Source organism: Acinonyx jubatus, chromosome B4 (assembly GCF_027475565.1).
Source record: "Acinonyx jubatus isolate Ajub_Pintada_27869175 chromosome B4, VMU_Ajub_asm_v1.0, whole genome shotgun sequence".
NCBI classification, from domain to species: domain Eukaryota; kingdom Metazoa; phylum Chordata; class Mammalia; order Carnivora; family Felidae; genus Acinonyx; species Acinonyx jubatus.
The window spans coordinates 33,635,631-33,660,614 of NC_069387.1; the positions used below are offsets into that span (position 1 = coordinate 33,635,631).

The 24,984-nt window shown below is 41.4% G+C and overlaps 1 protein-coding gene across 26 annotated transcripts in view; it reads left to right on the forward strand.

Annotated features, from left to right (window-relative positions):
* Positions 1 to 24,984, forward strand: part of MICAL3 (microtubule associated monooxygenase, calponin and LIM domain containing 3) — a 224,448-nt gene that overhangs the window by 88,170 nt on the left and 111,294 nt on the right. For 25 of the 26 annotated variants that reach the window (XR_003425320.2, XR_003425321.2, XM_053225540.1 and 22 more), the window contains 6 exons: positions 16,295 to 16,634; positions 18,693 to 18,900; positions 20,779 to 20,895; positions 21,297 to 21,398; positions 21,989 to 22,144; positions 23,163 to 23,263. Coding sequence is in view for 24 of the 26 variants with exons in the window: in XM_053225540.1 (XP_053081515.1) it covers positions 16,371 to 16,634; positions 18,693 to 18,900; positions 20,779 to 20,895; positions 21,297 to 21,398; positions 21,989 to 22,144; positions 23,163 to 23,263 (948 nt within the window). In the remaining 2 variants the exon portion in view is untranslated. Of the gene's footprint in view, positions 1 to 5,492; positions 5,625 to 16,294; positions 16,635 to 18,692; positions 18,901 to 20,778; positions 20,896 to 21,296; positions 21,399 to 21,988; positions 22,145 to 23,162; positions 23,264 to 24,984 lie in introns of all 26 variants that reach the window. The other variant, XM_053225539.1, reaches the window with a different exon arrangement.

Genomic DNA, 24,984 nt, shown 5'->3' on the forward strand with positions numbered 1-24,984 from the left:
AGAGAGAGATGTAGAGAGAGAGAGATGTTTAAGATGAGAGAGACTCCAGCATATTGGCAGGTTAAAGGAGAAGAAATAAGCTGGTAGTATGGTGATGATGCTTTATAACACATGAATGTACTTAATGCCACCAACTGTACACTTAAAAATGGTTGAAATGGAAAAAAAATGTATGCTAGTAGACGGAGCCAGATTCAGAGGAGAACCCAGGGGATGGCATGGACAGCCTCTGGCTGGTGGAAACTTTCTCTGAGACGGGGGAGCAGGATGGTGAGGGCATCTTTTGCTCTTTTCTTGACAATGTGAAAGGTGAGGGCATTGGGAATGGAAGGGGGGATGGAATGGGGGACCTGAGAACACAGAGCCAGGTGTACAGGAACCAGTGTGGGTTCCGTGAAAGAATTGCTGGGCAGGATCGAGACCCCACCTATGGTTGGACATGATGGTGTAACGTAGCCACATCAGTCTGCACGGCTGACTTTTTTCTCTCCAGCAATTCAGAAGAGTTGTTTTTGTCCCATCTTCATTCCACTTCTAAAGCTGGTATTTCAAGTATCTAGCTATCTGTCTTTATTTGCGTCCCTACCTCTCCACCTAATCTCTAGGCAACCTTATCAGAAGCTGGTGAATAGTGAAATGCACAATAACCCTTCGACTCCCCTTTGTTATCCTGTCTTGAGTGAAGAAGTGCTGGCTTTTCAGACACCCTGGGCTTAAGACAGGTTTATGGTTTTCTGATACAGATTTTAAAAAACACACATAACTTGGATTTAAAAATATTACGGGTCCTTCACTTACCCCTCTAGGGAAGTGAGCTGGGGGCTGTTGTATATAGCATTTCATGACACTGATACCACTCTTTTTTTCTAGAAACTAGTTTCTTTTCATAGGGGGCAGTTACTTTGAACCTATTTGGCTGTTGAAAACAAAGCTGTCTCCAGGTCTTGGCTCCTGTCCTCCTCTCCTCTAGTGCTGGCAAGAACAGGTCCTCAGCTGGGTGCAGTGGCCTGCTGGGCAGAGCATGTGTAAGGCAGGCCCGGAGCAAGTAGTGGTCATGAAGAAGGAGCAGATAATCCAGAGGACCAGAGGGTAGAAGCCACCTGGATTTGCCTTGTGGGATTCCCTCATCTCTGTGTGTGTATTCCTAAGAACTCCCAACCTGATGGCACTTGCATAAAGACACTCAATCCATTTTCATTTGATATGATTTATGTCTCAAATCCTAACAGAATTCTGCCTCAATCCTCAGACATCTGGGCAGGCTGGAGAAGTTTATTTACCTATCCACTTATTCATTCAAGAGATAATTATTGTATACATGCTATGAACTGGGCACTTCCCTAGGCACAGTAATATGCCAGTGAATAAATTGGCAAAAATCCTTACCCTGATAGAGCTTACATTCTAGAGAGGATGATAGACAATGAATAAATAACATTTATGGTATGTCAGGTTGTGCTTCAGGGAAAACCAAGAAGAGAAGGTAAGCAGGGCGGGGAGTCAGTTTTAAAGAACGTGGTCAGGGAAGGCCACATGAAAAAGATGATATTTGGATAAATCCCTAAGAGTAGTAAGAGAGTAAATTGTGTTCATGTCAGCTCCCATTAGAAGACTTCTGCCCTTGGAGGCAGAGTTGTTTTTTTTTTCCCTTTGTTCACTGTATTGTTTCTAGAGCCTAGAAAAGTACTCAGCATGTAATAGATGCTCAGTATTTTTGAATGCATGAATGATCTGAGAGAAGAGTATTTTAGGCAAAGGGAGCAGCTAATACAAAGGCTGAGGTGTGTGTCTGGTGTGTCTGAGGAACAGCAAGAGGCTAGTCTGGCTGGGGGGAAGTGCAAGATGGGTTAGCAGTAGAGGATGTGAGAAGGTGACGTAAGATCTTGTCAGGGCCCCCTGAGACCATTTTAGGGGTCCATTAGGTCAAAACTACTTTCACAGTAATACAAAGATGACCTTCTTTGCCTTTTCCACTTTTGTATATTCATGAATGTACAATGGAGTTTTCTACAGGCTACATGATATGTGTGTGTTGCAACAGATGGAATGCAGAAAGCAGATCTGAGAATCTGTCTTCATAAACCAGATATTAAGGAGATTTGCAAAAATGTAAAACATTACTCTTCTCACTAAATTTTTGTTTTGGAAAATATTTGGGTTTTTTTTAAATATGTTAATTATGTTGCAGCGTAATGGAATGTTATTTTGAAATGAGTTCATAAGTATTGAGATTTTTTTCTGTTTTAATCTCAAATACATTAAATATGGATAGATCTTTGGGCGTTCAGTATTTTTAAGAGTATAAAGGAATCCTGAGGCAAAAAATTTGTGAAACACTGTTATAAGGCCTTGTAGAAATGTTTGCATTTTCACTAAGATGGGAGCCAAAGCCATGGCTCTGGCTGAGTCAAACAAGATGAAATTCAGTGAAAGTAGTTAAAAGGTCCTGATGGGTCTTGAAAACAAAGCACATTAATATAGGGTGAGGGATACATGTTTTAGAAACAGTATATCAGTAATAAAAAGACTTTGGAGTTGTACTGTACAGTATGTGTCAACAGTTTAGGGTACATTTCAGTCAAGCTCTTTACTTTTCTAGTTAGGCCTACATGCTGGAGGAGATAGACAATAAGCAAATAAGTCATATACCTTATCAAGTGATAACAAATGCAAAGAGGCAAATTAAAGCAAGGTGAGGGGGATAAAGGGTGATAGGAGACTGGTATTCTTTCATGTAAGTGGTCAGGAAGGGCTTATCTAATAAGGTGGTACTTGAGCAAAGATCTCAAGAAAGTGAGGAAGAAGCCATGTAGCCTTCTGGGTATAGATCATCAGGCAAAGAGACAGGAAGGGCAGAGACTCTGGATGGCAGCCTGCTGGAGGTGTTTGATGAACAGGAAGAGGCCAGTCTGGCTAGAGCCTAAGGAGCATAGGGGAGAGTGATAGGCCGTAAACAAGGAGTTGGGAGTGGGAGCAGGTCACTCAAGGCCTTATCATAGGCCTTTGTAAGGACTTTGGATTAAACAATGAGGTGGGAAGCCATTGGAGCAGAGGTATGTCACCAGATTTGACTAACATTTAAGTGAATACTAGCACTGCCATATGGAAAATATTCAGTGATGGGGGAATGGGATTTGGACAGTGGAGGCTGAGAGAAGCTATCGTAGTAATCCAAGTAAGATATGATGGTGACTTTGATGAAGGTGGTAGAGGAGGAGATGATGAAAAATGGTTGGATTGGGGCTGTATTTTGAAGATAGACTGAAGTTGCTGAGGAATTGACTCTGAGATGTGACAGAAGAAATTAGGATAATTCCAAGGTTTTTGGATTGAGTGACTAGGTGGATGGTGGTGTCGTTTGCTGAGATGCAGAATACTAAAGAAGAAGCAGGCTGATGGTAGGAATGGGAACCATAAGCTTGGTTTTGTGTATGTTAAGTTTGAGATGCCTGTCAAATATCCAGGTAGAAATGTCAAATAAGCAATTGGGTATACGAGTTCAGAAGGGAGAAAATAAATATTTGAGTGTCATCAACTATCTCTACTATAAAATGGCACTTAAAGCCACAGGTCTGGAGAATTTTCAAAGTGGATTGTATCTCATTAATGGGTCATGAAATCAGTTCAGTGGGGATCAGCAATTTTTTTTTTAAATAAATGGAATAGAAAATATCAGAATATCTCAGTAGTAAGGGTAGATTGTATCTTGTGAAAGTTTTTAAAAATTATATATTTACAGAGAGGTAACTGTGTATACAATTAAAAAAATTTTAAAGCCACTGGTGTTTAGGGAGTAGATGTAGGTTGAGAAGAGTACCCAAAGACTAAGTGATCCCGTGGCCATTTCAGCATGCAGTGGATGGTGATATGTGAGGGACCAGCAGAGGATATGGGGAATGGCTAGTGAGGCAAGAGGAGAACCAAGAGAGTGATGTTCTAAAGGTGAAAAAGAGGGGGTGATCAGCTATGACTCATCTGTAGATCGGTTGAGGAAACTAGGATTGAGAGTTGACTGTTGGATTTGACAGTATGAAAATCATGTATGTTTTTGATGAGACATTTCCTTGGAGTGGTGGAGATGAAGCTAATTGCTGTAGGTTCAAAAGAGAGTGGGAGAGGGACACCCGGTTGGCTCAGTCGGTTGAACATCGACTCCGACTCAAGTCATGATCTCGTGGTTTGTGAATTCGAGCCCCACTTTGGGCTTGCTGCTGTCAGCCTGTCAGCACAGAGCCTGCTTCAGGTCTTCTATCCCAGTCTCTCTGTCCCTTCCCTGCTTGTGCTTTCCCAATAAATTAATTAATTAATTAATTTTTAAAAAGTAGGAGAAGAGAAAGTTGTAACCTCAAACAGACAGTTCTTTCTGGGAGTGGAGTAAGCTAGTCAGAGGAGACGGGACGGAGCAGGTTTTTTAAAGATGAGAGGTTTTATGTTGATGGAAATAGTTCAATTTGGAAGAGGACGGGGCTGATGTAGGAGAGAGGAGACCAATAAAAGGGAGGCAGTGTTGTTGAGTAAGAGGGGGTGGGATTGGGTGCACAGATGAAGGGTTGCTTCAGATAGGCAGGTGGATAGTTGTCTGTTCACTGTCACAGGAGGAAAAGCAGATGAGATGGGTGTAGACTTAATATAGGAGCTTGTGAAAGAATGCTAAAAAAGGTGAAGAAATTGAAAACTCCGTCAAAATAGAAACAGTTGAAGGAACTAAGGAGAATGTGTAGGGATGTGTAGAATGTGTAGATAGATATTTGGAAGGTTGTTCTGTAAAAGAGAGGAGCTAATTTGGTTCTGGATAACTCTAAGAGGTAAATTTTGGACCACTAGGTACAAAACTATGGGCAGAACGATTTTGGTTTTCTACATAGAAACTCAGTCCTTGGGAAATTAACAAGGTGATTAGCAAGCTGATCGAGGATTATGAAGACTACTTCTTAAGGTAGAAATTTGCCTGTCATTGGAGCTGTTTGTGTGTTATGTATGGTATATAGAAGATACAAGTGTGGGATGACTGGCTAGATTCGATGATCTTACAGGTCCTACCCAGCCTTGACCATTGTGTATTTTGTGATTCATGGCAACTGGTAGTAGGCAGACTAGACAACTGAGAAACCCCAGATTCTTTTCCAGGTTAATCTCTTGCCAGTTGTTTGTACGTTCTGGCCATGCTTTTGTTTGTTTGTTTGTTTTGTTTACAAAAAGTTTTTTTAATGTTTACTTATTCTTGAGCAGGTGGGAGGGACAGAGAGAGAGGGAGACACAGAATCTGAAGTAGGCTCCAGGCTCTGAGCTGTCAGCACAGACCCTGATGCGGGACTTGAACTCATGAACCGTAAGATCATGACCTGAGCCAAAGTTGGATGCTCAACCGACTGAGCCACCCAGACGCCCCTGTAATGGCCACATTTTAGCTGCGGGTCTGCTCCTGGGAGAGGGAGATAATTAAGATGTGACAGAGCAAGTGTCTTTATGAGACCTCAAATTTTCCCCAGCAGGTCTAAAGTCATCTTTATGGGGGTATTTTTAAGTCCCTTGGACTGCCACAGCTTTGGTATCCTCAGAGCCCCTGTGCTGCAGTGGCCCTCCACCTCACCCTGCACGTCTACCAGATGGATCATTTCCTGAGGGTAGGTAGCTTGGTGCCTCTTTAGTCAACAAAACCTCATTGAACATCTCTTGTGTGCCTAGAACTGGGACATAGTACTGAGCAAAGTAGATTGGAGCCCACCCTTGTGGAGACGAACAGCTTTTGGTTGTGCTTTCCCACAAACTCAGTGAGCCTTTCACCCTGTCCGAGGCCCTTCATCACCCTGTCTGAGGCCCTTCATCACCCTGAGAGCCTGAGTCATAGCAGTGCTCTCAGATTATAGGGCAGGGAGCTGTTGATATTTTGGTCTCTTTGTAGCTCAGCTTTGTACTCTTGGTAGTAGGTAGGTTGAGGTTCATCCCCTGTCCTGCCCTGAGTTCTTACAATGCATGGAATGGCATTAGATGATTTGAAAATTGTTTGTAATCGACTCCTCAAAGGTGTTGCTGTTGGTTAGAGTGCTAGAGCCTACCGAAGAATGCAGACTGATAAGAACTCTGTTAGTACTATTTTAGTCACCCAGCCTTTCAGCAGCCAATGGGAAGAATTACTATGAAACCAGACCGCCCTTGCTTCCACTTATGAAAGGGCTCCATTTCAAAGGAGCAGATGGCAGCGATAAATTGTGAGAAAAAGAATCCTGTATTGTGTGTCCTTACTAAATTTACTTGAAGCTGCATGTCTTTTGGGAGCTGGACAGCTATCTTCCTAGCAGACAGGGTCTGCCTGTGGTCTGTGTGTATATCTGCAGGTTCTGGCTCTCAGACAGCCAGGGGCCGGAAGCATGCATTCTGTTGAGCTTTTATTTCTCAAGCTATATTCTCAGGTGGTTTTTCGCAGTGGATGAGGTCTTGGGCTCTGAAGGAGATGCAAATCATGGCTGCACTCCTTTCTTGCTGTGTGACCTTTAAACCTCTTTAACCCACAGTTTCCCCATCTGCACATGGAGATAATAGATTCTACTTCAGGATTGTGGTGAAGATGAAATGAGGTGAGCTATGGATCTGACAGTATGTCAGCTATTTGTACCCTTAGTGATGGAAATCCTTATTTTGTAAATAAGATGGAACTCCATCTTTCTTGTATAATAGATCTAAGTTTGTCAAGAACTTCCTGACACAACTCTTATTCCTCTAGCCCCTCCATCAGTGCCATCATCACACCTTCCAGAACAGATAGAGAGGGTACAAAGTGGTGATGGAACAAAGTCAGTTCTGAAGCATTTTTCTTTCAAAAATCAAAACTCTCTGAGCACTCTAGTTCTCTTGTATAATAGCCATTTATTCAGCCTGAGTATAACCTCTTGTTGCTGCGTTTATAAACGACTGGGTGGTAATAACAGTACTACCATTTACAGGGTCCTGCCCTGTTCCTGGAATTGCTATACATTTTACAGTCATTAACTTCAGTTTTTGCAAAGCTCTGTGATTCTGTGGGTGTTATTTCATTTTACAGATGAGGAAACTATGAGACTGGGCCTAGGGCATTAGCCTTTTTTGGTTGGCAGGGGAGGGGGCGTATCCTTCTTTTGACTCCTTGTTTTTCTGGTTTATTTGAGGCAAGCATCAGCATTGGCATCAGCCATTGTGTTTATTGGGTGTTTGGACTTGCTTCTCTTGAAGAAATAGTCTGTTAGCAAAGAGTAAAATTAAAAAGTTAGATATAACATAGGGGTTAGGGCCATACCAGTTCTTTCAGAATTGGAAACTTAGAGAAGAACCCAGAGATCATCTTGTCCAGTCTCTTTCTCATCTCCCTCTAGAGAGGGCCATTCCATAACCAAGGAAAGGGTTCTGTGAGAATTCATAACAAAAGTGCTACATTTTTTTAATTAAAAAAATTTTTTTATTCATTTTTTCCCATTTTTAATTTTATTTTTTTTCATTATGATAAATTTGCTCTTTAATCCCCATCCCCTATTTCACCATCCCCCCGCCCACCTACCTCCCCTCTGGGAAAAAAGAAAATTAATAAACACATTTTCAATAGAAAAAATAAATGACACATTTAATTTGTAAAAATTACCAAAAAATTACCGAAAAAGTCCCCCAGGAATTGTAATAACTAGATACTTAGTATAATATGTTTTTTAAAAGTAAAAAACTGAATAAGTATTGATTTTTTTAGAGCAAGTGACTATCAAAAATGGGCAGGAAAATATGAGAAAGAACCTTAAGAAAGGAGATATAAAAATGTTGAAGTTAAAAACTGGATGGTTTGAACAGCTGATTAGAGAAAATCTAAAGATACACATTAAGGGATTATCTAGAATGCAGTATATTGAACAAGGGAAAAACATTTTTTAATTTAAGTATAATTAGCATACAGTGTTATATTAGTTTCAAGTGCACAATATAATGATTCAGCAATTCTATATATTTCTCAGTGCTAATCAAGATAAGTATACTCTTAATCCCCTTTACCTATTTCACCCATCTCCCATGCACCTCCCCTCTGGTAATCACTAGTTTGTTCTCTGTATTTGTCTGGTTTTTTGTTTGTCTTCCTGTTTATTTGTTTTTTTTTTCTTAAATTCCACATTTGAGTGAAATCATATGGTATTTGTGTTTCTCCGACTGGTTTCACTCAGCACTATACTCTAGATCCATCTATGTTGTTGCAAATGGCAAGATTCCATCCTTTTTTATGGTTGAGTAGTACTCCATTGTATATATACACCATATCTCTATCCATTCATCTGTGGATGGACACTTAGGTTGCTTCCATGTTTTGAAAAGTGCTAAATTCTTGCTATTGCTCTTCTTAGATCATCACTCCCTATCCAGGCTTACTATTGCATTTTTAGATACAACTTTTTGGTAGCACAGTAGAAATATCCTCTATAGCATCTATCCATTTCTCTTCCATGGTCCTTCAGCCATGCAGGCCAAGGCTTTTCCCCAGGATCCACCCTTCCAATGTGGAGCTTCTGGGCTCTCATACAGAATCTCCTCAAGGGGTTCTGTTCCCCTCATCAGCTCTATAGAAACAGTGTTTTCACTACAGGTCAGGCTATAGCTACAAAGACCTGGTCTTTGTACTAAGGAGGCTTTTATTGGAGGAGAGAGCCATTTAACTAATGTCTGCTCAATGACAGTTGCAGATGAGTAATACCATGTGACTAAAGAGCAGATCCACGGAATGAGGAGGGACATGGAGGTAGGGGTGGGGGCAGGGGTGGGGGCTGGTTTCCTGTTTCCTTAGCATGTTGCTGAATGTCATTTTGAGGCTAAATAGGATGGGAAGTCAGAAAAGAGCAGAGAATGGAATAGTGCAGAAACAAGAATAACAGGGGAAAGACTGCTTCCTTACTATATTTTGGCTTGCTTCCTAGGTACCCAGAGAACCTTAGATAAGGTTATGAGAGATAAGCCATTGGTGCCTGAGCAGTAAGAGGCAACAAGGAGTCTCGTGCCCAGACTGCTTGATTCAGTCAGCTCATTGCCTCCTGAGGTGAGGGCCTCAGTGTCCCCATCCACAGATGATAATGGCCCTAGTGGCTTTGGTTGCAGAAAAACTGATGCACAACTCAAGACATTTGGCGACTTTGGTCTTTGTTTCTCAGGCAAAACACAAAGGAATCTCTATAATCTGAAGTGCATTTTTCATCTGAGTTTCCTCCTAATCACATTCCAAAATATGCCTTCCTATGTATAGATTTACTCCTAAGATCTATTTAGACAAGTTACACCTCTGAATGGGCTAGGGAAAGGAGCATTTCGTTGAGTCCTTAATAAGATTCAGAGATTTGCACATCTGCTGGTATGGTGCAGTGGCTAAGCAGACTCTGGTTTCATACTCTTGAAGTGTAATTCTTTATTTTCTTTTTTATTATTTTTTAAGTAGTCTGTATGCCCAACGTGGGACTTGAATTCACAACCCTGAAATCAAGCGTTGCATGCTCTACTGACTGAGCCAACCAGGTGCCCCTTGAAGTATAGTTCTTATTTTTTTGTTTTGTTTCTCTTTCCTTTTTCTATTTGTATTTTTTAATGTTTATTTATTTTTGAGACAGAGAGAGTGAGTGAGTGGGGTAGGAGCAGAGGGAGCAGGGCAGAGGATCTGAAGTGGGCTCCACGCTGTCAGCACAGAGCCCGATGTGGGGCTCAAACTCACAAACTGTGAGATGATGACCTGAGTCAAAGTCAGACACTTAACCAACTGAGCCACCCAGGTGCCCCTCCTTTTTCTATTTTTAAAGATAGTTCTCCCCTCTTACAAATAACCATCCACCAATTCTAAGAGGTAGAGATTGAGTGTTCTCATAACCAGCTATGAGTCAGTGACAGACCTTTACTCTTGCTGTAAATAGAAACATAAACTCTGTTCCTGAATGTACTTCATAGGCTGTCTCTCCAGTATTTTCCTCCACGGCCAAGGAATGTGCAAGGCTTCTGAGTCAGCAGTCAGCTGCCATGGAACAAAACATGCAGGATATTGTCCACTGGCAGAAATTGCACCAGTGCCCTGGAAACCTGGCATCATCTCCTCTTCCTCTTCCCTCCTCGGGCTCCTCACTTCCCGTTTCCCTTCCTTCCACACCTTGGCTTTTCAGTCCCCAGGGTGTCTGGCACCTTCCGGCCAGGTTTCCTGGTCTCTAGGTTCCTGTAATTATGAATATTGATTTTCCCAGGATACTAGGATATATGGCACCCAGGGATGGCCCAGGAGAGGCCCGGAGGAGCAGGATGAGTTAGACCTTCAGGAATGAGGGAAGCGAGGGCAATAACAGGAGTGGCCCCTCTGCTGCTCTCCCCAGCTGCTCTCAGTGAATCAGAATGCCAGATTCCCCTTGCTAAATGACACAGTCACAGTCCAGCAGAGTTACAGAATAATACTGTAGTACTTGAGAGTGTCTTCCTGCTGTGGTCATTTGGCTTGCAAAGTAGGAAAAGTGAGGCAGCCCAGGGGAATTAATCTTGTGTACTCTTACTGTGGGTGCTTGTCACATTGTTCCGGGAACCAACTTACCTCTATTTATCTGTTGTCATTAGTGACCTGCAGGTCGAAATCCCTTAGACTGGGCATTTAATACTTGACTACTGCTTGGAAGCCGACTCTTTGCAGCTGTCTGGGAGCTGTGGTTGAAACCTGTTAACTTGAAAGTCAACAGAAGGATTGGGGGCCAGTTACTAATGAAGGTGTTCATCTGTGGTGGGGTTTGATTTGGAAATTCTCTGTGGTGGTTGGTAGCTCTGTGGACATAAAACAGAGCAGGCTACAGCCAGTCAAGGGGGAGTTAGTGTACAAATCAGAATTTTTCTTTGAAAATAAATGCTCAAGACACTTTTAGGGAAGTGTGAGCACAAGGCAGGCATTATGACAGGGCAAAGGCTTTTAGAAATAATGTTGCAGGATTTTTAATGGGTTGGTTTCAGCAAGAACATCTGGTACTGAGTGCCCCAAATCTTGGCAAGGAGTGGAAGGTGGCTGCTGTTTAGGAACTGAAAGAAATCGTTTTCTTCTTTGACAAGAGGCAGAGAGATCAAACTAGGTGTATATTCAAAGCTCCCCAAATATTGTGACTCTGGTGGAGTCAGAGCAGGTCTGGTGTCAGGGTCAGGATTGCAAAATGCTGTCTGTTTGCCAAAAAAGCAAATAAAGGCACAGAAATCCACACAAGGAAGCCAAGAGGTAATCACTCTGGGAACTTTGTTTCTAGTCATTGGTTGTTACCTGTCACCGTTTCTTCTGCCTTTGGATAAACGCATCTGTTTTTTTCTGCCCCCACAAGCCATCTTTTGAATATGTCCCATTTCTCTCTCTCTCTCTCTCTCTCTTTTGGAGAAAGAGTGAGAACAAGCAGGGGAGAGGGGCAAAAGGAGAGGGAGAAAGGGAGAGAGTACCCTAGGCAGGCTCCACGCCCAGTACCGAGCCCAACACAGGGCTCAATCCCACAACCCTGGGAGATTATGACCTGAGCCAAAATCAAGAGTCAGATGCTCGACCAGCTGAGCCAACCAGATACTGTACCATTTCTAAGATAAGCCTTGGCATATAAGAAAAAGAGTGGGCTCTTTTTAGGAACTTTAAAATATTTCTCTTGCTGCTTACTGTTACCTAGAATAAATTTTTATTTAGAGGGGACTAGAGGTTAGTTCTATTTAATTCCATCTCTTGATGGACTCTTGGCCATGTGGTTATTGAGACAAGTTATGTTTTTTACCAATGTAGTTTTTATATCCAGAACCAGGAGAGGTTGTTGAGTAAGTATATATCTGAGATGAGAAGCCGAGTCAGTGTGTTCCAGGTAAAGAATTACCATCTTCAACTCGGCCTCCATAGTATATGAAGACTGTCGTATCTGTTGATGTAAAGGGAAAATGTCAGTTCTTATGTAGTTATTACTTTCTCCCATGATACTTAAGATACATCTCCAGTCGATTTGGTTTATTGGTTTAGCCTTATAATATCATGGTAGAGAGAAGCAGGATGTTACTTCTACTTCACGAAGGGGTATTCTGTTGCTCAGAGGCTTACCCAGTATAAGAGCTTTAGGACAGAAGATTGGTCTCTTCCATGTCAGTCTGGAACTTGATGCCTTCTGAGAATTGATTTAATCAGCAATACAGTTTGGTGGCTCCTAGTGCTCTTGGGTTGATTCCCTAAATAATGAGTCACTTCTTGCTTCTGTACCCCTCCTGACCACAATGGATCAACAGCTCCCTTCCTCTGTCTTCCCCCATCTCCAAGAATAAGTCCTCTTTATTTTTTATTTTATTATAATTATTTTTAAAATTTTATTTAAATCCAAGTTAGTTAACATATAGTGTAATAAAGGTTTCAGGAGTAGAATTTAGTGATTCATCACTTACCCAGTGGTCATCCCAACAAGTGCCCTCCTTTATGTCCATCACCCATTTAGCCCATCCTCCCCACCCAACGCCCTGCCAGCAACCCCTCAGTTTGTTTGCTATATTTAAGAGTCTTTTACTGTTTGCCTCCGTTTTTATCTTATTTTTCCTTCCCTTCCCCTATGTTCATCTGTTTTGTTTCTTAAATTCCACATGAGTGAAATCATATGATATTTGTCTTTCTCTGACTTATTTTGCTTAGCGTAATACATTCTAGTTCCATCCACGTTGTTGCAAATGGCAAAATTTAATTCTTTTTGATTGCCAAGTAATATTCCAGTGTGTGTGTGTGTGTGTGTGTGTGTGTGTGTGTGTGTGTGTGTGTACGTACACCACATCTTTATCCATTTGTCAGTCAATGGACACTTGGGCTCTTTCCATAATTTGCCTATTGTTGATAGTGCTGCTATAAACATTGGGTGCATGTGCCTCTTTGAATCAGCATTTTTGTACCCTGTGGATAAATACCTAATAGTATGACTGCCTAGTCGTAGGGTAACTCTATTTTTAATTTTTTGAGAAACCTCTGTACTGTTTTCCAGAGTGGACACACTAGTTTTCATTACCACCAGCAGTGCAAAAGTGTTTCTCTTTCTCTGCATCCTTGCCAACATCTGTTGTTTCCTAACTTGTTAATTTTAGCCATTCTGACAGGTGTGAGGTGATATCTCATTGTGGTTTTAATTTGTATTTACCTGATGATGAGTGATACTGAGCATCTTTTCATGTGTCTGTTAGCCATCTGGATATCTTCTTTGGAAAAGTGTCTGTTCATGTCTTTTGCCCATTTTTTCACTGGATTATATGTTTTTTGGGTGTTGAGTTTGATAAGTTCTTTATAGATTTTGGATATTAACTCTTTATCCAATATGCCATTTGCAAATATCTTCTCCCATTCTGTTGGTTGCCTTTTAGTTTTGTTGATTGTTTCCTTCTCTGTGCAGAAGCTTTCTATCTTGATGAGGTCCCAATAGTTCATTTTTGCTTTTATTTCCCTTGCCTCTGGAGACATGTCTAGTAAGATGTTGCTGCAGCTGAGATCAGAGAGGTTGTTGCCTATTTTCTCCTCTAGATTTTGATGGTTTCCTGTCTTATATTTAGGTCTTTCATCCATTTCAAGTTTATTTTTGTGTATGGTCTAAGAAAATGGTCCAGGTTCATTTTTCTGCATGTCGCTGTCCAGTTTTCCCAGTACCATTTGCTGAAGAGGCTGTCTTTTTTCCATTGGATAGTCTTTCCTGCTTCATCAAAGATGTGTTAGCCACACATGTGTGGGTCCATTTCTGGATTCTCTATTCTGTTCCTTTGGTCTGTGTGTCTGTTTTTGTGCCAGTACCGTACTGCCTTGATGATTACAGCTTTGTAATACAGCTTGAAGTCCAGAATCATAATGCCTCCAGCTTTGGTTTTCTTTTTCAAGATTGTTTTGGCTATTTAGAGTCTTTTCTGGTTCCATACAAATTTTAGAACTGTTTGTTCTAGCTCTGTGAAGAATGCTGGTGTTATGATGACAGGGATTGTATTGAATGTGTGGATTGTTTTGGGTAGTATAGACTAAGTCCTCTTTAAAGCAAAGTTTCAGTGCAGTCCTGTTTGTCACACTAATAGCAAATTGGTGGTATGCCTATGATGGAGCATTCTGACTAGAACACCAGAGGTGAGTACTGTGACCATGAGTATTTCCTCACTACTAAACTCAGAAAACTTGAGAATCGGAAGAGGAGTTTAGAGAACATCCATTATAACTTCATCTTACACAAGGGAAAATCAAGGCTTGGTGAGACAAAGTGACTTGTCCAGGGTCATGCAACCAATATCTGTCACAGGGGGGTTCAGCACTGTGTTAGTGCTTGTCTCCTTGCTCTGGTCTGCTTCTTTGTTCTTTGGTCTTCGGCCCTTTGCCTCCTACCTCCCAATAATAAGTCTAAGTAGTGATGATAAATAAAATGTGCTACAAAAATGATGAAACAGACCCAAGGAAGTGAGTGCATTAAAAGAGCATGTAAAATGTCTTCTCCCGTCTTAAAGTTCTAGCCAGCAAACATAGGATGGTAGATGTGTAGATGTTTTGGATAAATGGAAGGGGTAGACATTATCATTTTTGTCAAATATGTTTGTGGGCAAAATGGAATGGCTATAAAATCTTCCCACCCTGCCATGTATCATGTAGCAGCAGGACTTTTTCAGTCATTTGAATACCTACTTACTTTAACACTTCTGAACTTTGTGCTTCTTAGACTGCTAGGAAACTGCCCTTTGGTTCTCTTCAGATCTCTCTCCACTGTGCCTCATAATCTTTTTAGAGAGCTCTTCTTTCTCTGCCAATTCCTTACAAGTTGATGAGTCCTAGATCTTATCCAGAGCTCTTGGCTCTCTCTTGCCATGGGCTCTCCTTGTGTGATTGTACCACTTTTGTAGGTTCAACTACCACCTGTATGCTAATGACTCCCCAGTCTAGGTGTTCATCCCCAGCTACTCCCCTGAGCCACAAATACATACCTGACTGCCTAATGAGAACCTCTGCAAGGCAGCTCACATGTAACAGGCCAAAAGGGATCTCACCACTCTACCCTCACAGATGAGTTCTATTTTTAATCCATTGGCCTGGCACACCATTTACTCAGTTGCCTTAGCTGGAAACCTGGAAATCATTCTGGAGTCTTTCATCTGTAAGAGTCACTCACTCATAAGCCTTCCTATTTTATTTCCTTTTCCACATTCTACACTTCTTCCCCACCTGGCTACACTGATTTATCCTGAAAGACTCAGCTGTCACCTTTCAGAAGTTCATCTTCAACAAGGACCCACTGCAATTAGGTTCTTATCTTCTATATTACCAAATCCCTCATGCCTCTCTCATTCTAATGACACGTAGCATAGTGCATTTAACATTCTTTTTTTTTTTTTTTAGTTTATTTATTTGTTTTTGAGAGAGACTGTGCATGCACCCATGTGCGTGTGCACGAGCCAAGGAGAGGCAGGGAGAGAGGGAGAGAGAATCCCCAAGCAGGCTCTGCACTGTCAGTGCAGAACCCAATGTAGAACTCAATCTCATGAACCATGAGATAATGACCTGAGCCAAAATCAAGACTTGGACACTCAACCAAGTGAGCCATCCAGGCGCCCCAGTACGTTTAACATTTTGTTTATTAATCTGTCTCACCCACTGAACTGTAAGATCCTTGAAAGCAAACACTGTCTTACTCATCTTTCCATCCCCAGTGTCTGAGATAGTGCTTGGCATGTAGAAGGTATAGGGTAGGGGCACCTGGGTGTCTCAGTTGGTTAAGTGACCGACTTCAGCTCAGGTCATGATCTTGCAGTTTGTGAGTTCAAGCCCCATGTCAGGCTCTGTGCTGACAGCACAGAGCCTGGAGCCTACTTTAGATTCTGTGTCTCCCTCTCTTTCTGCCCCTCCCCCACTCATGCTCTGTGTCTCTCTGTCTCTCAATAATAAATAAAAATGTTAAAGGAAAAAAAATTTAAAACAAAAAGGTATAGGATATACATTTGTTGAATGAATATGACACTTAGGAACTCCACTTTGAAAAAGAGGTACATATCCTAGAAAATGTGTGTAGGTACGGGGTGCCTGTGTGGCTCAGTTGGATAAGTGTCCAACTTCAGCTCAAGTCATGATCTCATGGTTTGTGGGTTCGAGCCCCTCATCGGGCTCTGTGCTGACAGCTCAGAGCCTGGAGCCTGCTTTGGATTCTGTGTCTCCCCCTCTCTGTCCCTCCCTCTCTTGCACTCTGTCTCTCTCTCAAAAATAAACATTTAAAAAGAAAAGAAAAGCAAATGTTTGTAGGTAGGCATTTGGATTTGCTAACCATTCCTTTTTCTTTATTTTTGTTAGATTAATGTGACGGAATCGGGTGGATCAACAGCCATCCCATTGCCCCCTTTGTTGGGGGTGCTGAGAGTGGGGAAGCATGGAGAACAGTAAGAATGAGACCATGAATCGCGCTCACGTCCTCTTTGACCGGTTTGTGCAGGCCACCACCTGCAAGGGAACCCTTAAGGCCTTCCAAGAGCTATGTGACCACCTAGAACTGAAGCCTAAGGACTACCGCTCCTTTTATCACAAGCTCAAGTCCAAGCTTAACTACTGGAAAGCCAAAGCCCTGTGGGCAAAGTTGGACAAGCGGGGCAGCCACAAAGACTACAAAAAGGGAAAAGCATGCACTAACACCAAGGTAAGGGTTTGGCTTCTCCCAGGCTTTGGGGTCACTGACCTAAGGATTAAACCAGAAAAGAAAAGATTTTGAGTAGAGGTAGGCCAAAGAAAAGGATTGGGTAGAGGTAGACTGGGTGAGAACTAGGCAGAGTCTAGCCAAGACCTATCACGGAGAGTCCAACTTCTACCTTGTTGAAACTTCGTGGGTTCGTTACCTGTGTTCAGTTGACTGTTCCCATTTCCCAGACCCTATTCTTTTTTTTAAAATGTTTATTTATTTATTTTGAGAGAACTCACGTGTGCAAGTGTGTGTGCGAGTTGGAGAGGGACAGAGAAAGACTCCCAAGCAGGCTCCACACTCAGTGTGGAGCCTGACATAGGGCTTGATCCCATGAACCATGAGGTTATGACCTGAGCCGAAATCAAGAGTTGGACACTTAGTGCTTAACCAACTGAGCCACCCAGGCACCCCCGACCCTATTCTTACTTCATGTATTCACATACTGAACATTCAGTGTTTCAGCTCTTTAAGAGCTGAACAACCCTGAAGTCAAGTGGTATAGGAACTTTTTTTTCCCTGAGGCTCTATTTTGAATCTCACACTATTAGGAGGATGCAAGTCACTTAGCAAAGAAGTAGCCATGCCCTGTTAGCATCCTATCTGAACATGGCTTCGTAATACCTGTCATGTCATGTTTATAAAGTCTTTATTCCATACTTATGACCGATAAGGTATAGATAGTATTTGCTAACTTGGGGATTTGCCGCAAGCTTCAGACCTCTTTTCATCCGTATTCCAAAGATTTGTTTTGATAAACAATGGCCTTGTAAGCCAAAATATTTCTTTTGCTTTCTTCACAATCTAGAGAAATAGAGTTTTCATGAAACAGGGGAGATACTCAGTCACCTGTGCAGGGGTAGGTACAAGGAAGTGGAGAAGGAATAATATATTTCCTGCTTTCCTCCTTTGTGAAAACACCTTTTGTGAGAAATTTGGAGCAGGCTAGCAAAGAAATGAAGTTGCGGATGACTTCGTGACTAGATCATTAATGTCCTTTCATGAGCTTTACTTTGCCCTGTGTGGATACCTCCTCCAGTGGATTTGCATCTGGGTAGATACTCATCAGAATTCAAGAAATTTAGAGGCATGACTTTTATGACTAAGTTCTGGAATTTTATTACAAATAAAATGAATTCAAAACCAGAAACATTTTATGTCTTTTTTCCCTTCTGTGAATAGAGTACAAATTAGTTAAGTGTCCATTCTCACCCTGAGTACTTTCTAGAATAAGGGTCTTGAAGATCAGTTTCCTGGATTTTTGGTCTAAAGATGGTGATTTTAGAACTCTTTTCAGCACATAAAACTTTGGCTCTTGAAAGTTGCCTTCTAGGAATCCTTGAGTAGTAGACTCATTCCAAGACTCTTACGATTGCCTGACCTGAACTATATGGGGCACCTGGGTGGCTCAGTCAGTTAAGTGTCCAACTTCGGCTCATGTCATGATCTCACAGTTTGTGAGTTCAAGCCCCAAATCGGGCTCTGTGCTGACAGTTCAGAGCCTGGAGCCTGCTTTGGATTCCATATGTCTCTCTTTCTCCGCTTTGTCCCTCCTCCACTCGCACTCTGTCTGTCCCTCTCTCTCAAAAATAAATAAAACATTAAAAAGAAAAAGATTGCCTGAACTATGTATTTAATAATCTGTGTCTCTTTGGACAGAAATCTCCTTGACTTAGAAACCTCGCAAAAGATCCTCTCCTGTCAATTAAGGTGACATCTGATTTTCAAATCATTTGTTGAAATGATGATCCACTTCAATGTATTACAAATCTACAGGTGAACACGTGCTGGGTTTATGTCCAGCACTGACAGTTAAGAGTCTCCGGTATCCATAACAATCACCAGCTTTTCTCAAGCCATTGCAGGTTGTCTCCTGTGACCCAGTTGGGTCCCCCAAGATTTCTTGGGAGAATACCCCTGTTTGGGGAATGATGGTTATGTGATCCATGAAACTGTTATAGAAATGTGAACTTTCCTAAGAGGTGCTCCCTTTGCCCTGAAAGCAGCTGTGTTTTTCAGTGTCTCATCATTGGAGCTGGCCCCTGTGGTCTCCGTACAGCCATTGACTTATCCTTATTGGGAGCTAAAGTGGTTGTTATTGAGAAACGAGATGCCTTCTCCCGCAACAATGTCTTGCATCTCTGGCCATTCACCATACATGATCTACGAGGTCTGGGTGCCAAGAAGTTCTATGGCAAGTTCTGTGCTGGAGCTATTGACCATATCAGTAAGTAAAACCAGTTCCCCTATAAGATCTCACCCCTACCTCTACCCACTTGTTCGGTAAAAAGAGGCAGATTGAGGAATTCATACTCATCCAGCCCAGTTTGTTCTGATATCATTAGTATCTAATGTATAGAAAATGCACTCTGCTTGGAGTCAAAATACCTGTGATGCAGTGGTCTGTAACCTAGGACTCTTACCTGCAAGGGTTATCTCCTATGAAATGAGTTTAGCTTAAGGATTTCTAAAGTTAGGTCTTGAACTCTTACTGAGCACTTGCAGTGGGTGGGATCAGCATCGGGGCCAGGCTAGGAAATACTACCAATTTGAGCCTTGACCCTTTGGTGGTTTTTAGTCCAGGGGAAGAAGCACAAAGCATGAGGCTCTGTCTAATGTGATATGATAGATACTCTACTAATGTAAGAACAAAATGCTATGGGGACGCATTTCTGTAAAGCCACAGTTATGGAAGCAGCCTCCTAATTTTGTCGTAAGTGGCAAATCAGTAATGAGATTCGTTTGGTTAGGTGATTTTCATAAGGTCTACAACCTGGATAGCTCTTGCTGAACTTTTGTCATCTCCAAGCTCAGCTTGGGCCCATGCTTTTCCCTATAGAGTAAATACAAGTTAATGCAGACAGTGATTTTGTTTTCATGAGTAAGCAGCCTATCTAAAAAGTGATTCAGAACAGATGATGTCTACATTATGAAGTTCAAGTCTTGTTTATTGATCATTGTTAATGATTCCAGGAAAGCCTTATCAAGGAACTTTTGTTCTGAGCTCCTCCAGATGTGTCCCGCAAAAAACATTAAACTGCTTAACTTTGGCTGTTTGAGGCAGTTGTGCCAACTTTTCAAATATTGGCCAACAGCTACCACACTCCACTGGCAGAGGAAGTACTGTGCCCATCTGTTGGGCTATAATATGTAAAGCATCTTGGAATCCGGTTGTCTGCAAATATTCGATATGTGTTAGAATGGGATTTAATGAGCCTTTAGGAGTGTGACTCAGAAGGGTGGTGGTTGTGGTAAGCAGGGGAAAATAACTGAGATGGCTTAGATGAGGATTTGCATGTACCAGCTTAGTCAGAAGCTGTAGGTGAGTTTGGTCTTAAGAGAGGACCAAGGGTCATTTGATTCAGTGGATTTGTCTGCCTTATGTAGGATTTGCCTTGGAGCTGAGAGAGTCCTACATTAGGGACAGGTTTTTATCTTACCACTTGGTAGTCATTCATTGGACATGAAATAAATAAATCTCAGTGTGATAATGAGCAAGACTTTCAGCCATTTTGAGCCTTAGTTTCTGCACCTGTAGACCAGTGGTGGGAGGGGGAATGGTAAGAGATTAAGGTTTCCCCTTCTTACTTTATAATTATAGAGTATGTGAAGATGAGTGAGATAATAAGATGAAAGGGAGATGCTGTGGAAATCTCAAGTAGTGCAGCCCCTTTGTATCAGACTGGAGAGCCTACGTATGGGTGCACATCTTTTGCCTCTTATGGTAGGTACAATGTCCTGTCAGGATTGTAGATGCTGTTAGATGACTGTGGCTCTGACTGAATCAGGGGAAGATGGAAAAGAGAGTCTCCTGTTGTCTGCAATCTCTGTTGTCTCAGAGCTTTTGGTGGTTTTGAACACCTAACCCAAGAGGTGGGAATGACCTTGAATGTCTCTCTAGAACATCTCTTGCAGAGGATTTATTTTCCCTTAAAAAAGAAGGAAAGAAGCTGTAAAGCACGGTTTGGAAAATGTCTCCAGCTACAGAGACTTTGAGAATCTGGGTAAACTGTACAGGTGGGCAGATGAGCACCTGAGCAGTAATCACTGACGGGTACTCTCTTTTCAGTGTGCCCTCACTAGTATGATCTTTTTGTTCCCCCAGGTATCCGTCAGCTTCAGCTAATACTTTTGAAAGTAGCCTTGATCCTAGGCATTGAGATCCATGTCAATGTGGAATTCCAAGGCCTTGTACAGCCTCCTGAGGACCAAGAAAATGAACGTGAGTTGGATTGGACAAATGAAGAAGGGATAAAAGGGAATTGAGTGGGTGAGAAAAGATGAAATCAAGGGAGAAAACTACAAGAATCTCTGCGTTATTTTCAGAACTAGTTAAAGAGCCTTCTGCAGTTGTACAGACTATATCTTTTGAGGAACTTTTGCCTTAATGGGGAGGCCTTTCTTGCAAACACTTGTATTCATTATTGCAAATCATATGATGGGGAATGTTCCTTTGTGAGCCTTCTTCAAGGCTTCTTTCTTTCTGTGGTGTTTGTACCTCATGCTTTTACACCTAGTGTTTTCTGTTTGGGGTTTTGTGCAGTCTGCCTTTGGTACCTAAAGGTGTTTTAGGTATATGAATATGGTCTTGGTGATGACCTTCATTTTGACTTTGGTCCACAGGGATAGGTTGGCGGGCACTTGTCCACCCCAAAACCCATCCTGTATCAGAATATGAATTTGAAGTGATCATCGGAGGGGATGGCCGTAGGAACACCTTGGAAGGTATTTGTCAATACCCCTTTGCCTGCTTCATAGCAGAGGGAAGGGTAACCTTTCCCATCCCTGGGGTGAGTGAGAGTTTGTGTCATCAGAATCGATACTCCTAAAAATCAGCATATGTGTGCTGTTTATACTAATTGAATAGCAAGCCCAGCCTTCCACTAGCCAACTGGTACTTGGTTACTTCTTACAGGACATACTTGTTAGGGCACTAGGAGATAAGCTATACTTTAAATGGTTGACTTTAAATGGTTGCAGGATTAAATCTAAGTTTAGTAAGCTGGTGGCTTTTCTTTTCTCTCTTTTCTTTTCTTTTCTTTCCTTTGGAAACCTTTGCACTAAGTAATATTCTGGTCAGTTAGATTTCATATTGCTTGTTAGTATGGGGGAGACTTTGACTTCTTTCCTGAACTCTTATATTTTTTGGCAGGTAAACCTTATTTTCAGATAGAGAAGAATTGCCCTAAAATTTTCCCATTGATTCCCATCCCTCATGTTCCCTAATGTTTTCATCAGCATCCCTTTCTGTTTGAAGTGATCTTCCTTCTTTTCTAGCAAGCTGTGGCCACCTCTGAAAATGTCTTTCCTTCTAGGATTTCGCCGGAAAGAATTTCGTGGCAAATTGGCAATTGCCATTACAGCAAATTTTATTAACCGAAATACAACAGCAGAAGCCAAAGTGGAAGAGATCAGTGGTGTGGCTTTTATTTTCAACCAAAAATTTTTCCAGGAACTGAGAGAAGCCACAGGTTGGTATAGATGCCTCCAAAGCAATTAGGATAAAAATTGAAATAACTGCTTGTGATTCTTCTCTTAGAGGGTTTGGTAGAGTGGGTGGGTGGTCATTGCTATTATTGCTTGTTTGCCCCTCTGCTCTTTCTTCACTTCTATACTTTGTTGTTAGTATAATGCTTTCCTTATCACTATCTCCTACTCTAGTGTTCTTTGTCTTCCTCACAGTGACAGGGCTGCTCTGGGTTTAGTTATTTATTTGTTTTTAAGGGTTCATTCTGTCTTCTACCAGCTCTTCTCCAAGCCCTTCCCCTATGTTATGGCTCTGAGTGATGGTGCTCAATGCAGTAAGCTATTGGTTGATAGTTCTCTGGTTCACTGAGAACCTGACTTTACACACTTGAGTATACAGTCTTGTGGTCCAGTTTGGGCATGAAGTAAACCATGTGCTAGACAGGAATGAGATTGTTGTGTGATAACTTTTGAATACATTAACTTTGATATTTTTGATCCAACAAAAACATGCAGCAAATTTCAGTTCCATCTTCTAGAACATGATTTCTTTCCATTAATTACATCAATGTTGTAGATTAATTGAATTAAAAAGTCAGTAGTTCATACTCTGCTTCCAGGCATCTAGTTGTCCTATTAAAAGCCAAAGAGATTTTCCCAGTTGCTTTGATGACTATCTAAGAGGTTTAACCTGAGAACCAACCCAAACCCTCTTACTAGAAGTTAGCCTTTCCTTTTTTTTCAAATCCATATATTTCTGCCTCCTATTCATGGTTTTTAGGATACCTTAGGGTATCAAGTGAATTATAGGATAGTGCAGGTATAAAACAAAGTTCCCCCTCTTCTCATGAACTGAACATGCAGGAAGTGAAAATCTGGGCTCAGACATCTCTTTATTTTCATGTTCTCTTCCTGGAGTTTTACAGCCCTTGTCTCTGTGGGCCTGTGTACAACTTTCTGGCTGCCCTAATGTACCTTCGTTTCAGCAAGCCCTTATGTGACACATTTGTTTTCTGGTTGCAGGTATCGACTTGGAGAATATTGTCTACTACAAAGATGATACACACTATTTTGTTATGACAGCCAAAAAGCAGAGTTTGCTAGACAAAGGGGTGATACTGCATGTGAGTAATGTATTCTTTCAAACTTCTTTTTATGTCGTACTAGTTAATGTGACCACTAAGGGAAAGAATTTTATTATCTGATGAGTTTTTCCTTCAAGGGTATGAAAATGAGCACCCATCTCACCTCCTAGGAACATGAACTCCTCTAATGTTTTTTAGTTTAACTTAAAAAAAAAACCAAACTTTTGTTATGGAAATTTTCAAATATAAACAAAATTAGAGAGAATTATATAATGAACCCCCATGTGCCCATTTTCCAGCTCTAACAATTATGTGGCCAATATTATTTCAGTAGTACCTCACCCCACTCCCCACTCCTGCCATTGGATTGTTCTAAAGCAAATGTCAGATTTCAGTTATCTCTGATACTCACTTTAATTTTAGGTGATTTGGTTTGTGGTTATAGTTAATTCCATGTATGACTGATTATTGGTTGGTTAATAGGTCGTCTTTTGGGAGAAGGTGGTAGGGGGGGAGGGAGTTTGACCTGGAAGCCTGAGAATGGTTCTGGTTTTCCTGCAGATACAACTATCAGAAGTCTAGGGAACACTGACTGGATCAAGGTATATTTTGACCTCTTCATGATCTAACAATGGATGAGAGGTCTGGCTCAGCCTTTTTTCTAAGTGAATAATTGTAGGACATTCCTTAAGATGATGAGCAGAAAATGAAATCAGAGAACCACAGAGTAGTGGCTCTTTAAGGAGAGTTTCTTAAGTCCTATTTGGTCTTCAGTCTGAATCAGAATTACTATCCCCATGTGATGAAATGGATAGAAGAGGCACCAGATGTGCTGATTCAGACCTGTACAGTTCTTACCACAGACTGAAGGCTGAATTTCAGGGTGCCTTTTGTCTTTTCAGGATGATAATGAATCATGTCACTGAATTACACTGTTGCCTTATCTGAGAGCAGTGTTGGGGGCATGCCAATGAGCACGTGCCGGCAGCACAGTCTCTTTTCCATTCATGGACCTTGTATCTGTTTCTCTGCCTTGTGTTCCTTTATGTATATAAGCAGAAATAGGGCAAAGCAGTTTGTACAGCCCATTCTGCCAAAAACATAAGTAAGGTATACTTGGTTGGATGCTTTATCAATAAGAAGTAGCCAATGAACCTGGTGGTATGCCTTGGGACTAAGTTAAGACAAATCTACCATCTTAGGCAGAACTGTGGTTATCAGTTGAAATTATAGGCACACCTTGTTTTGTTGTGCTTCACGGTTACTGCCTTTTTTTTTTTTTTACAAAATTAAAGGTTTGTGGCAATCCTGCACTAAGTCTGTTGGTGCCATTTTTCCAACAGCATTTTCTTGTTTCGTGTCTCTGTGTCGTATTTTGGCAATTCTCACAATATTTCAAACATTTCCATTATTACATTTGTTATGATGATCTGTGATCAGTGATTACAACTTGCTAAACCCTCTAATAATGGTTAGCATTTTTCAGCCATAAATCATTTTTTAGTTAAGGTAAGCTGTTTTCTTTTTAGACAAATGCTATTCCACACTTAATGGAGTACAGCATAGTATAAACATAACTTCTATGTACGGGGAAACCAAAAATATTCATTTGACTCGCTATTGCGATATTCACTTTATTACAGTGGTCTGGAACGGAATCTGCAGTTTCTCCAAGGTATGGCTATATGTAGGAATAATCTTGCTTTTCATTTATTTTTTTTTAGAGGGCAGGGGCCATGTTTCTATGTGTGCTGCTAAGT